A 13,719-nucleotide genomic window follows, 5' to 3' on the forward strand; every position below is an offset into this window, starting at 1 on the left:
GTTCCCTCTTTTCCACATCCTCGCCAACACTTGTTATTTCTTGTCTTTTCCGTAATAGCCATTCTAACCAGTGTGAGGTGATAGCTCACTGTGGTTTTGATTTGTGAGTCCCTGATGAGTAGCGATGTTGGGCATCTTTTCATGTACCTTTTGGCCATCTGTGTGTCTTGTTTGGAAAAATGTCTATTCAGATCCTCTGCCCATTTCTAAATAGAATTGTTTGGTTTTTCGCTATTGAGTTGTATGAGTTCTTTATCCATTTTGGATATTGACCAGTTATCAGATATATAATTTGCAAGTATTCGCTCCCATTCAGTAGGTTGCCTTTTCATTTTGTGGATGATTCCTGTGCTGTGCAACCTCTGCACAATTTTCATTCCTTTGTACACCCAACCGAGCCTCGCTGTGTAAGACCCCTCACAGAAATCTGATTATGACCCCTGAGGGGAAAGGAGTTGAGTAAGACTTTCCCCTCCACTCAACAGCACTGATAACACTTACACTGTCCTCCAGGTGCATCCCTGAGTCTCCGAGGTGGTTGATCTCCCAGAACAAAAATGCTGAGGCCATGAGGGTCATTAAGCACATGGCAAAGAAAAACAGAAAATCTCTGCCTGCCTCTCTTCAGGTGAGCCAGCAGCTGAAGCATCAAATGAAGGAGCAGTGAAGAAGAGGACTCGGGCAAACCACGCACTGTCTCAATGGGGAGCCCCAAGGGGCCCGCCATATACAGCAGGATATTTCTGTTGTGCTAATATTCTGTGGTTCCCTGGTCAAATATTTTAAACGGATAGAAACATAAAACTAAAAGGAAACCAAGAATCATTTAGAAGTTAAATGAGGAGCTTCTATCTTGGGCAGCACAAGGCCATGCTGGCCATTCCTGCCTAAGTACCTGATGTCTTGGTTACCTGTGTGTCCTCTGCATCCTTGGGGAGGGAGGTTTTCCCCAGAGGGAAGGTGCCCAGGTAAATAAAACAGTTGTTCAAACACATAATAATTTCTTAGAATTTTAAAAATTTTGGATAGAAAACGTCCCAAAATGCTTTAAGCAATCCCCTGCCTTCTTGAATAGAACAAATTACTAAAGAGTCTGTCTCTCTGCTTTTAGGATTCTGCCTTGAGTAGACCTCAGCATCTTTAGCTGAAACCTTTTCATCTGACAGGGACTGGAAAAGAAAACATCAAGCTTATTATAAAGTTATGTCAAAATAAGCGTAAATAATTTCTGAATGAGAATCTAAGATAGGTAACCTGTAAGAATTTGAGATTTCCGTGACATATAAAATGAGGGATTTTGGTCTCAGAGGCATTTTTTCTTCCTTTCCTCTCTGATTTCTGGGTGGTTATTCCATTAATTCCATTATTTTCCATTAATGACTGGTACGGCACCCATTCTTAGGTTTAAGGTCCTTACGGGGATTGGGCAGGGAATAAAGCATGCGTGAGCCGTTGCCTCGCCCAAGTTCAGAGTTCACATAATGATGATAAGTCTGGTCATTTCTGGTCTTGCTGGAGGTGGCTTCCCCTTTTGGGCATCTTTCACACACCGTCATGTGTTGCTCTAAGGAGGAGTCAGAACCCTGGAGATTGAATCTCAGCTCCATCACCGACTGTTTTCTTCTAGAGCAGGGCTTCTCAAACGTTGACATCTGTGCACAGGACTCACCGGGGGACCTTGTGAAAATGCAGATTCGGATTCACTCTCTGTGGGCTGGGGGCCAAGATCTTTCATTCTAACAAACTCCAGGTGATGCTGAGCTGTCCAAGCGCCAAGGTCTCAGAGCAGAGCCTCCTGAACCATGGGTCACAAATGGGTCCAGGTCAGAGAGGGTGTGTCAATGCCCTGAGCCCTCAGAGTCGCTGGGCTGGGCCTCGATTTTAACCTACTGTGTTTTACCAATAGTATTGCTTTATATATATATATATTTATATATATGCATGAGTTATCTAATTTCTCTGTAGCCCAGCTTCCTCTTCCGTGAAATGGGGTGAACAACATAGACCCTAACTTCTCAGAGATCTGTAAAGATTAACCAAGCTGATGTGTGTGAAGGGCTTAGCAGAGTCCTGGGCACATTATAAGTAAGCGTAAGGTCCTATTACTCTTCCTGTATGACCCTGGGACACTATCACTAAATATACAAAGCCATTCCTCTTGTTTCTCTTCTTAGAGCCTCAGACCTGGCGAGGAAGTCAGCGAGAAGTTGAATCCTTCATTTCTTGATTTGGTCAGAACCCCTCAGATAAGGAAACACACTTTGGTCTTGATGTACAACTGGTAAGGAATATTTTTCCCTTTAAAATCCCTCCAAATTCTTTTCATCACAGCCATCCACATTCACTTAGCCTAGTCCCAGTATTAGCATCGACAGTGGACGGCAGCATGGCTCATTTATAGCAAGTTTTCCTGATACTGTTTTTCTCAGGCAGACGTTGACATCACCTTACGGTCCCAAGGCATCGATCCCAACACTCTCAACCTTGGTTTCACCTTACAATCTCCTGGAAGGTCATAAAATACCAAGAGTAGACCACCCCTGATCCCAAGGATACTGCTTTAATTGGTCAAGGGAAGGGCCCAGGAACCAATATTTTAGCATTTCTCCAGGGGATTCTAATATTTGGTTAAAATTGAAAACTGTTGGAGTAGATTAATTGATAATGAGTATAGATCTCTCTGATTACACAGGGCTGGCAAGGAAAGGGCCATTTCTTTTTCTTTTTTAACTGGAGAAAAAAAATAAACTTCCAGGGGGCCGGCCCCGTGGCCGAGTGGTTAAGTTCGTGCTCTCTGCTTTGGCGGCCCAGGATTTCACCAGTTTGAGTCCTGGGCGCGGACCTAGCACCGCCCATCAAGCCATGCTGAGGTTGCGTCCCACATAGCACAGCTAAAAGGACCCACAACTAAAATATACTACTATGTACTGGGGGGCTTTGGGGAAAAGAATGAAAAATAAAAAATAAGATATTTAAAATGAATAAATAAACTTCCAAATAAGAATGAACCCCAAGAATAATCCACTGGCTCCACAATCCGGTAACTTAAGCCTGACGGTCTCCACTGCCTACAGGTTGCTCTCAGAGCATTGAGCCATTCACTCTACACCAAACCATCTTTTGCTCAACACGCTTTCCTCGCAGTGTGCAGCACTGGGACAACTCACATCAGCCAAACAAAGATTTATCATCACTGACAAATGTAAAGCTCGTCAGGAATTAATTTAGCGACATTCACCATATTGTACGTAAAATGCACCAGTGAAATTTGGCCTCATCATCCTTCTTTCCTTTTCTGACAATTGTGACTCTTGCCAATGATCTTCATGTTTTCCATTACAGACAATGAAGACTTTTAGTCCACAAAACTAGAAACATCATCAAAATACTGTTTGTATCAGGTCAGAAGATAAATCATCCAGAAGGGAGGCTGTACCGTTTGGTCTTCTGGTTTCCTAAAATCTGAATTAAACAGTCAACCTTTTTGATCCAAACTGCATTAGAAGACCATACAGAGAGAAATACTTAACAACCACTAATAACCTGAGATCATTTTACTAAATAAATCACTCTAGTGAGACACTTTTTCTTACCTTTCAATTTGGCCAGGGAACGCTATCCTCATTTCTTCCCCTTTCCTGGTTCTGGGGTCACAGCCAGACATGGCAGTGGGTCAGATAGCGTAAAAGCAATGAAATGGAGGGACGAGCAATAAGAAGATGGCAAAGAAAGGTCACTTACAATCCACTCTTATTTTTCCAGAGGCCTCTTCCTTTTGGCAACTTGCTTTTGATGCTTGGCTTGACCTGAGCTCTCCTCTTTGCTCAGGTTCACGAGCTCTGTTCTCTACCAGGGCCTCATCATGCACATGGGCCTTGCAGGAAGCAACATCTACCTGGATTTCTTCTACTCTGCCCTGGTTGAATTCCCTGCCGCCTTCATCATCATCCTCACCATTGACCGCATCGGACGCCGTTATCCCTGGGCTGCGTCAAATGTAGTGGCAGGAGTAGCGTGTCTAGCCTCGGTTTTTATCCCTGCTGGTAAGTTTCAGGCCAAGCTGGGTCTTGTCTTCCAAGGCCCTGAGAAGAGAGAGTGTCACAGCCCTTTGATAGGAAGAATAGGTAATTTATCATCCAAGTCAATTTGGAAAGAGTGAATACAATCTCTAGGACTTTCCCAAGCAAACCCAGATGGCCACCCTGCCTTTAAGAGCAATGACACCCAATGGTTGCCTGCTGTAATACAATGAGGGAGGCTATGAAGACCCACGCTACAGGCCATCAAGCTGGGCCAGAGCAGACTGCATGGGCTTTGGGCTAGAGCAAACCCAGGATTAAAGTCTTATTCCAGCATGTTCCAGATATTATTTAGGCAACTCCCTTGACCTCCCCACATCATCCTGCAGAATAAATGAGAAAGCTTAAGTAAATGCCATGAGCAAACAATTATTCCGTTCCTTTCTTTCCTTTTCAAATGCTTTCTCAATGAAGGAGAGCAAAAACCTGTGTGACAGAATGGGCCTGCGTTTGAATCCTTCAGTTTTTAGCAATCATTCAGAATGTGCCCGTACTTTGCTGTTTCTTTCAGGTGACCTCTGTAGACTATAGTTGGCCCAGCTTCAGAAACTGGTATAAATCTGTTGTCGTTAATGACTGACGTCTAAAGTTAAGATAGTATTAGAATTGTATCTAAAGTTAAAACAAACAGACATGGAGAATTTGCTGACGTTGTCTTGAGTCTATAGAAGAATCCATTTTGTGTTCTTGTCCCATTCTGGAACATGGCCTTTCCCCTTGCAAAGCCCCCTCTGGAGCACTGTTTGAAGACCAGGGGTAGAGTGCAGTGTGTGTAAGTGGTGTGTTTTTTCCCCTCAGATCTGCAATGGCTAAAAGTTACAGTCGCATGCTTGGGCAGAATGGGGATTACAATGGCCTATGAAATGGTTTGCCTGGTCAATGCGGAACTGTACCCCACATTCATCCGGTGAGCATGTTTTCCTCAGCACAAAGAGGGCGGTTGCGACATTTGCTTACTGGCTAGAACTACCACTGGTGCCAACAACAGGCACCTTCATCTTCAAAACACAGGGTAAGAGAAGATGAGAACGTTTCAAGGCAGTAGCCGGTTCACACCTCACGCTTACAGGCTTTAAAATACAGAAACTGTGTGGTGAGAACAGAAGATATTGAATCGCAAGAGAGGGATTACCAAATAGCCACAGGAGAGAGTGACGGGGAACAGTGCAAAACAAGACCATAGAAACAGCACAAGGAAGACAGGTGGTGAAGGTGAAAAGTAAAAATCACCCCCCCGTCGATTAAAAATCTTCAAGAAAGCTAACGCAAAACAAGTACAAGAGAGCGTGAATGGAATCATGCACCATTTAGCGTTTGTGCGCATTGAAGATGACATGAACAATTTTTCTAGTTCGCAGGCATTCTAATGAGTTAGGGAAGTATTTATTTGGGGGCGAGGTGGGAGATAATGCCTGTACTGGGATAAGTTGAAAAGTTTAATCAGCTTCCTGCACTCCAGGAATCTTGGTGTCCTGGTCTGCTCCTCCATGTGTGACGTTGGTGGCATCATCACACCGTTCCTGGTCTATCGACTCACCAGCATCTGGCAAGAGCTCCCACTGGTGGTCTTTGGTAAGAAATCCTCAGAGAGGTCTTTGAATGAAAACCTGATTCTCTAGAGACCTCCATTTTTGTGCCTCAAAATAAGTGTCATGACTGTTAGCAACTAGTCAATATGATTAGCAATTAGTACTACTATTAGTGGGAATAAGACTCATATTCGTAATGCCATTAGTAGCTTCTAATACTCTAGTACGGGAAATTCATGCCCTTAGAGGTACAAAGTCAAGAAAGAGTGAGATGGAAGGAACTTTCTGAAGAAGGCCCCTCTGTCTTCACTGATTTCCACCCCTCCTTGAGTCTCCTTGTCAAAGAGTGCTCTCTCTGCCTCCTCTATGCCCAGATGTGGAAAAATACAAATCATTTACTTGATTACTTCAAAGAAAGGTGGTTAAAATTTTGCAAAGGGCAATTTCAAAACCCAGGGGAGAGAAAGACCGAGATGAAGAAAATGCACCAGCATAATGGAACCCTTGTGTTGGTGTTGGCAACCACTTCCTCAGATTAGATTAGATTTGAGGAGCATTGGCACAACACTTCCCTTCTGACACTGCCCGTGGAGTTGGGGCAGGCAGGAACGTGCCAATGCAGAGCCCTCCCCACACCTGACCAGCCTGCAGGATAGAAGGGGACAGGGACAAGTCTATTTATGAACAATTAGGACACAGAGGCATATGTTGAACACAAGTCATAGACTTTGAGAGGTGACAGGGAATGCTGGGCACTTCCATTCATTCAACCTCCATGGCCTCCTCCCACAGCTGTAGACCATGGGACAGATCCTCTCCTTCTACGTGTCCACACAGACAGGTCTCCAGACACACACACAGCATTCACCTTCTCATGTCGGCTGCAACGCCTCAATGCACCCATTTCAACCTCTTTTAAGACCCATTCTGAGCCACTTTTAATTTGACAAAAATGTAGCGCTTTTCCCCGTGGGTACACAGCACTCACTTAATTTGGGAGAGGCAGGACAAGACCCTCTGAGATGCACACCAGGGGAGCACGCCCATTACTTTTCTCTTAATGCTGTGCGTTGCCACCCACACGTAACTCTGCTCGTTTCTTCTTCTCAAGGGATTTGTGAGGGGGAAAATTTTCCACTGCTGTACATCTGCCAGCAAAAGTCCCAAACCATTGATAGAACTCTCCCTCAAAACAGACCCAACGAATTCCTCCACATTCTGACTTAGTAACAGCAAGATGGCCAAAATTGATATGACACAAGTTCTTTATCCCGAGATAACCATGATTTGGCCACAGGGTGGCTGGCACTGCTTATGGGACATACGTGCCCCAGATTCCTTCCTCCCCAAACACTGGTTGAGGGACCTGTCTCCAGAGATCCCTTTCCATCTTGGGGAAGTGTCTTCATACCCTTGAGACTCCTTCCTTCCCAGGAGGAAGTTGGAGATGCCGCAATCGCGGCCACTCCCTTAGGCGGGCAGTGGGTGAGCAATGGGTCAGTGGGACATTTCTGGGTTTGGAACAGACTTGTTTCTCTAAGTATTATTTCACAAAGCAGTGCAACTTCCAGGCCAGAGGAGCCGTTGTTGACCCTCCGTCATGCCTTGCCTTTCCCAGAAAAGATAAAGGGTTTTAACTACATTCAACATTTAAAATAAACTTGAAGAGAAGTCCCATCTTTATTTTTTCTAGGACTTCCATCTTCTTGCCTTGCCAACCCTTAATCTGAGTAGCTAGCAGGAAGCAAAACGAATAGTTTTGCATTTTAACTTCTTTCCCTTTCATTTCCCACACGATAATGATGAGCTGGTTGTGGTCTTGACATAGCCAGAAACAGTGATCTAGAAGCCTGAAAATCAATAAACGCACATGTTGGGAAATCCTGGTTGAAATAGTACTGGAAAAATCGATAAGGAATATCTTGGTTAGTTAGGCTTACTTTTGCAAATATAAAATGCTAAATGGATGAGAATTTGATGCATCTATTATCTTCTCTTCATAATTCACTCAGTTCAGAGAATCGAAGCCAGCTGAATGTGTTTATTGTTTGCATGGGTTGCAGCCAAGTGAGTCTTGAGAGGTTCGGGGAGATTTTGAGAGACTGGCTATTAGGTCATACCATGTGGCACGCAGCATTCTAAGCGCTTCAGAAACATGAATTCATTTCAGCCTCAGGACAAGCCTGCAAGGTGGATATATCACCCCACTTTATGTAGGAGAGTCTGGAGTATCCAGGAGATTGCAGAAATTCCCAGGGCTTTAAGACTAGGAAGGAGAGGTCAAAACTGGAACCCAGGTGCCCAGAGCGACGTCCAGCGCCCTGTGGCCTCTTTCCTGCCATTTTTTAAGGATGGAAAGAAAAATGGAGTCCAGCGTGCAGTTTTTTGAAACCCCAAAACTAGTGAAGGACCCACATCCCACTTGTGCATTCTATTATAAAAAATGTATGAAAACGTAGTCTTAAGATCCCAAAACTTCAATGGGAGTTTAAAGAAACAAAAACACCATAATGTTTACTATTACCCCCAGGATATGCAAAAGATTATAGCTGGAGACAAAGAAAAAGAAACAAGAGGAATTTATTGAACACCTGAATTAGAACTAAAAGGCCTGGCTTTGCTTTTTAATGCTGTTCTAATGCTGTTATGCAGTAATACATGTTTATTACTTTTTATTTGCTAGTAATGATCCAAGCTTCTGACTGATTTTCTTTACTAAGTGCTTTATACTGACAGGGTTATTTTCTTCCTTTTCTTAGAGCTGATTTTTTTTCAGAGTTATTTTCTAATGCCAAAGCGTCTTGATACCGCAGCAGTGTCCTCTAGCCTAGAATAACCTAGACTCAAAATGTTAAGTATTTCATTTCCCTATAAGGAATTGCCATCCAACTGAGTTTGGAGTCAGCAAAGTATTTATGATGGAGAATAGGGCAGTCAGAGTTGACAAAGGAATCTATAAGTATAGGAAATCAGCAAAATTGTTTTTAAAAAAGAGCTAAGAGGAGCTCTAATTATAGAAGGTGCATGTCTCAGTTCTCACTGTGATTTGCATTGTTGGGCTTTCAGCCGTGGTTGGCCTGATGGCTGGAGGACTGGTGTTGCTTCTACCAGAGACCAAAGGGAGGACTTTGCCCGAGACCATTGAAGAAGCTGAAAACATGCAGAGGTAGGGAGCTGAAATTCCCAAATGAACTCTTCGATACATGTTTTGGGACAACTCTGTAGCCACTTGGAAAGAAAGATGGGTTGACTCCATACCTCACACCATACATTGAGATCAGTTCAAACTAAATCAAAGACTTAAAAGTACAGAAAAAGAAACAACGAAATAACGAACATCCTATAGGAGAGCTCCTTTATGCTTTCATCATGGGGAGGGCCTTTGTGAATAGGACGAAAAATCTAGGGCCAATAAAAAAAAATCAATGAGTTTATCTTCAAAAGAATTTAAAATTCTGCATTGAAAAACTACCATAAGCTAAAGAAAAATAACAAATTTAGGAAAGAGATTTATTCCTCAACAAGGGCTTATTTCTCCAATATATAAAGAGTTCTAACAAATCCATAACATCAATCACCCAATAGAAAACGTGGGCAAATGACTTGAACAGATAATTCAGAGAAAAGAAAAGAAAAACAGCTCAAAAATTTACTCTACATCCTTCATAATAAGAGAAGTGCAAATTAACACTTCATAATATCAACTTGAGTTGTCAAAGATCCAACAGCTTGGTAACATATCATGTTGGGAAAGAATGTGGGGAACAGACAGTGTCATACACTGCTGGTAGGAGTCCAAATTGGAAACCTCTATGATGGGCAATAAGACAATAGTATCGAAATTACAAATGTGCATATCCTTTTACCTAGAAATTCCACACTTTGAGGAATTGACATGTGCAACATGACATAGGTACTGGATTGTTCATTAAAACAATTTTTTATGCAACAAAAGATTGGAAACAACCGAAACGGCCATCGATTGGAAGACCAGTTATATAAACTGTGGTGTATCATTCAATACAATACCATACAGCCATTAAAAGAATGACGCAGCTTTATATACGTAGATAAGGAGAATTGTCTAAGATATATTATTAATGAAAAAAAGCAAAATATAGAAAAGAATATATTCTACCATTTGTGTATGAAGAGCAAAATATGCATATAAATATATATACATATTTACTTGTATCTCTGGAAGAATATGCAAGAACCATAACATTGGTTGTCTATGAAATTGGGTGGCTATGGGATTGAGGTGGGCGGGAGATTTTTTAAGGCATAGCTTTTTGTACTTTCTGAATTTTGAACTATAGGAACCTATTCAAAAAGTAAACTGACAAAAATCTAAATAAACAGAAACAGAAATGACACTCCCCACAAGTTTGTTTCTAGAGTATGCTTAGATATTTTTATTTATTTTATCCATTCTCCATTTTTGGCCCGTTGGTGCCATGAACTGAACTGAATTTTATCCATTCTACAAAACCTTCACATTTAACATATTCCGTACTTGGACACATGTTGCTGCAAGAAGGTTGCAGTGGTCTGAGTTTTACCTAGAACTTGAAGCTCAGAGTTGGAAGAAGTCTTGAATCCAGCCAGAGGTCACACACTGGCAGCCCGCAGGACACCAGGTTCTGAAGAACTTTGCTTGGCTCACACGATATTTTTTAAAGTGGGAAATTCCACGGAAACTGGATTTCCAGGATCTGCTAAAAAAAAATTAGAGGATTTGGTAACACTGAGCACACCTTTCCTCTTGTTGACAATTTGTGGGAATGGAGTGATGGCTCAGCTCTTTCAAGGGCATGCCGCCTCGACTAGGACAGTCTCACTCTTCTTTATTATCTCATGCCGAGAGCGCTTATATTATCTGCCTGGCACATGTAGATATCTGAGTCTGAGATCCTTGATCCAGACCAACCACCCCCGCTGTACCTCTGTCTCAACGCAGCTTCCTGTGCACACAAGTGCCTCCGCTTGAGGACAGAGACTGCATCCCATTTACTGTCATATCTCTAGAGCTTAGCACGGTCTCTGGCACACCCGGAGCAGGTGCTCACCAAATAGTTGTGGCATAAAGGCTGGGTTCCTTCGACAGCATCCCAAATTGAGATTTCTCCAGGCTTTCCCCAGCCCGCTCCAGTGTCAAGAAGGCAGTAATACGTGCTGTGGCCTGAGTTCGTCTAAGGCTCGGTTTCCTCATCTATAAATGGGGACAACAGTTCCTACCCATTGGATTTTTGCAATGATTAAATGAGATGATGCACGTAAAGTGCCTGGCACTTTGTAAATGTCCAATAACCACTGTTATTCATCGAAGTTTCCATAGCTGTTCTATAAAACAGGAAAATGTGTACCTGGACGATTGATTGGAAATCAGATTTTAAAGTGTGTTCTGAATGGTTTTGAGATAGGGAAGTGCAGCTAGCTGATATATACATGCACCGGTATTCCTATGTGTTTTTTATTTTCATCAGGCTGGTTCAAAGTAGGCTAAAGAGATATTTAAAAGATTATTGCTGTTGTTATTCTATATTCTTTCTATTCATGGGATCTGCAAATACTTCTATGAAGATTTGCACTTTTCTTTTTTTGGTATAATGTAACCCAGTTCACCTTTCAAAGACTGAATACAGATCTATAAAGCTTGGGAAATTGCAGAAAGAGAGTGTGGGAAGCTGAGGGCTGAGGCAGAGCTGGGCCAAGGGTCCACCTGCAGAGAAAGATGAGGACGGGCAGCCCCCATAAGGAGGAGGTGTCTGGGCGCAGGAAGGCAGACCCCAATTGGCACCTGGGGTCAGGCAGGCAGGATGGCTCATTCGGGAGAGCTGACCCAGGTGGAGTGTCCAGACACTGAGGGAGAGGCGGCAAGAATAGGGTAGGGCAGGAGTCCCCCCCGAACCAAGTCATTCAGCTCCTAAGGGCCCTGAGCCCAGCCTACTTACAAAGATAGCCTTGGACTTACTAATGTCCACCTCCTCAGCCTGTTTCCTTGTCTGTAAAATGGGGGCTACAATAGCTACCGTTCACTAAGAGCTTCCAACCAGTGCTTGCCAAGCCCTTCTCGTGGATTCCCTCATTTGATCCTTGCAGCAGCCTGATGGAGCAGGTGTTATGATTCCCTCTGTTTGACAACTGAAAAAGACTGAGGCAAGAGAGATTAAAGGACTTGTCCAAAGTCACACGGCCAGTAGGTCACCAAGCCAAGGTTCTAGTCCTGGGAGGAAGAGTCCAGGGCCCATGCATGCATCCCACCTCACAGGGCTGGGTTCACGGTGGGATGATGGAGGTGAGGGGCCCAGGGCAGGGCTGCGTTTTGTCAACGTGTCTGCCATGGCTGCTGCGGCGGCCGCTGTTGCTGCTGTTATTGCTGCTCTTGTTGCTGTTGTTGCTGCTGCTGCTACGATTGTTATTGTTGCCATTGTTGCTGTTGCCATTGTTGCTGCTGCTACTGTTGTTACTGTTGCCATTGTTGCTGTTGCCATTGTTGCTGCTGGTGCTACGGTTGTTATTGTTGCCATTGTTGCTGTTGCCATTGTTGCTGCTGCTACTGTTGTTATTGTTGCCATTGTTGCTGTTGCTGTTGCTGTTACTCTTGTTGTTGTTGGCGGAGAGACCCTGTGAGCTCAGATTTGCTTGAGCGCCTACGTCTGGAGTCTGCGAGGACTCCATCACCACTGGGCAATTTGGGTGAGCTTCTGCTGCTCTCCCAGTCTCAGACTGGTCTAGAAACTGAGGCAGGACTAAACACCTCCAGGTGGGGAGAATTCTGTGAAGAGCTGGGGGACCCAGGAGTAGCCCCACACCAGATTTCAATATTACTCTCAACAGGAGCATGTCAAGAGGACTTGGCTGGGAACCACAAAGTGAAGAAAGCATCATTTCTCTAATGAGTATCTTATATTCATAAAAACAAGATGATGGAGAAAACTTGCAATACGATTGAATTTTTGAGTTGATTTTTCACTTGCCCAACTGTTGAAAAGTAAATAAATTTTGGTAAAAATAATTTCTAAAGTTCTATTTGCAGAATTGAAGATAACAGTGTCTAGATCTTGCAATCATCATTTTTAACTGATGTAGGATTAAATTTAGACATTTCCTGCATTCTCTATTACAGAGAAGGGTGGAACACCTTAAATAAGCAGCTTAAGCCAGCCTCACTCCTAGGAGAGAGTTTCAAGAACCACTCCATCCACATTACTTATTCACCAACCTCTGTCCATTTTCTTTTCGAGACTCCCCACCCAGAATGCACTGCAAGCCTGATGCTGAACAAGGCTTACACTCATTTGTTGTTCCATTTATTTATTATCCATTTTATTTTGCTTTCCAGCCTCCTCATGATTTCTTTCCATTTTTATTTTATTATTGCAGACCAAGAAAAAAGAAAGAAAAGAGGATTTACCTTGAAGTCAAGAAATTAGACATTCCCCTAAACTAAGAAGAGCCCTCATTGCTGCTATGGTCTTCCTTTGATGGTCTGAGGCCAGAATCAGAGATTTCTCCACTCCTCACAAAGCACATACAATTCAAACTTACTTCCCTTTGAATCCTATTAACCTAGATCTATGGCCAAATGGAGCTTGTTGTACAACTGCATTAAAATCTACCCATGGACCAGATCCTGCCATGCCACTCCAGCTCACTCCATTCCCGGCATTCCCGGACAACAACCATTAATTTGCTGGGAATTTTTTTAAATTGTTGTATTTCTTTATTTTGTTTCTTTCTCCACAATTATGTGAAACCAAAACATATAGGGGAATTGTGGGCCAGGGAAATAAAATAAAAAAGATTGTGAAAAACAATAAAGTTTTCTTCAAGAAATAACATCCAAAGCAATATCAAGTTGTCCAGAATGTAAGTCAAGAATTTTAAATAGGCCTTTCAGTGTTACATGTGAAGAAACTTTAAAATACATTGATTATTATCTGGGTTAGACTTTAAGGGAATTTAAAATAAAAGAATCAGGAGTACAAAGGAGTAATCACTGTCATCTCTATTTAGATGATGGATAAGCACAAATGTGTGCTCTCTACAAGAGATCTTGAGAAGTGTTTGATAAAGAGCAATGTTAAACTTGGCATTATTAAACGATA

The 13,719-nt window shown here is 42.8% G+C and overlaps 1 protein-coding gene across 3 annotated transcripts in view; it reads left to right on the forward strand.

The window, feature by feature from the left end:
- Positions 1 to 13,432, forward strand: part of SLC22A2 (solute carrier family 22 member 2) — a 30,462-nt gene extending 17,030 nt beyond the window's left edge. The window contains exons 5-11 of one of the 3 annotated variants that reach the window (XM_070602842.1): positions 514 to 628; positions 2,175 to 2,281; positions 3,829 to 4,043; positions 4,878 to 4,986; positions 5,539 to 5,651; positions 8,675 to 8,774; positions 12,995 to 13,432. In XM_070602842.1, the coding sequence (XP_070458943.1) occupies positions 514 to 628; positions 2,175 to 2,281; positions 3,829 to 4,043; positions 4,878 to 4,986; positions 5,539 to 5,651; positions 8,675 to 8,774; positions 12,995 to 13,061 (826 nt within the window). In that variant the 3' untranslated portion in view covers positions 13,062 to 13,432. The remainder of the gene's footprint in view (positions 1 to 513; positions 629 to 2,174; positions 2,282 to 3,828; positions 4,044 to 4,877; positions 4,987 to 5,538; positions 5,652 to 8,674; positions 8,775 to 12,994) is intronic. The other 2 variants (XM_070602843.1, XM_070602844.1) reach the window with 2 other exon arrangements.
- Positions 13,433 to 13,719: the final 287 nt, after the last annotated feature.

The sequence above is a fragment of the Equus przewalskii genome, chromosome 32 (genome assembly GCF_037783145.1).
Source record: "Equus przewalskii isolate Varuska chromosome 32, EquPr2, whole genome shotgun sequence".
In the NCBI taxonomy this organism is placed as follows: domain Eukaryota; kingdom Metazoa; phylum Chordata; class Mammalia; order Perissodactyla; family Equidae; genus Equus; species Equus przewalskii.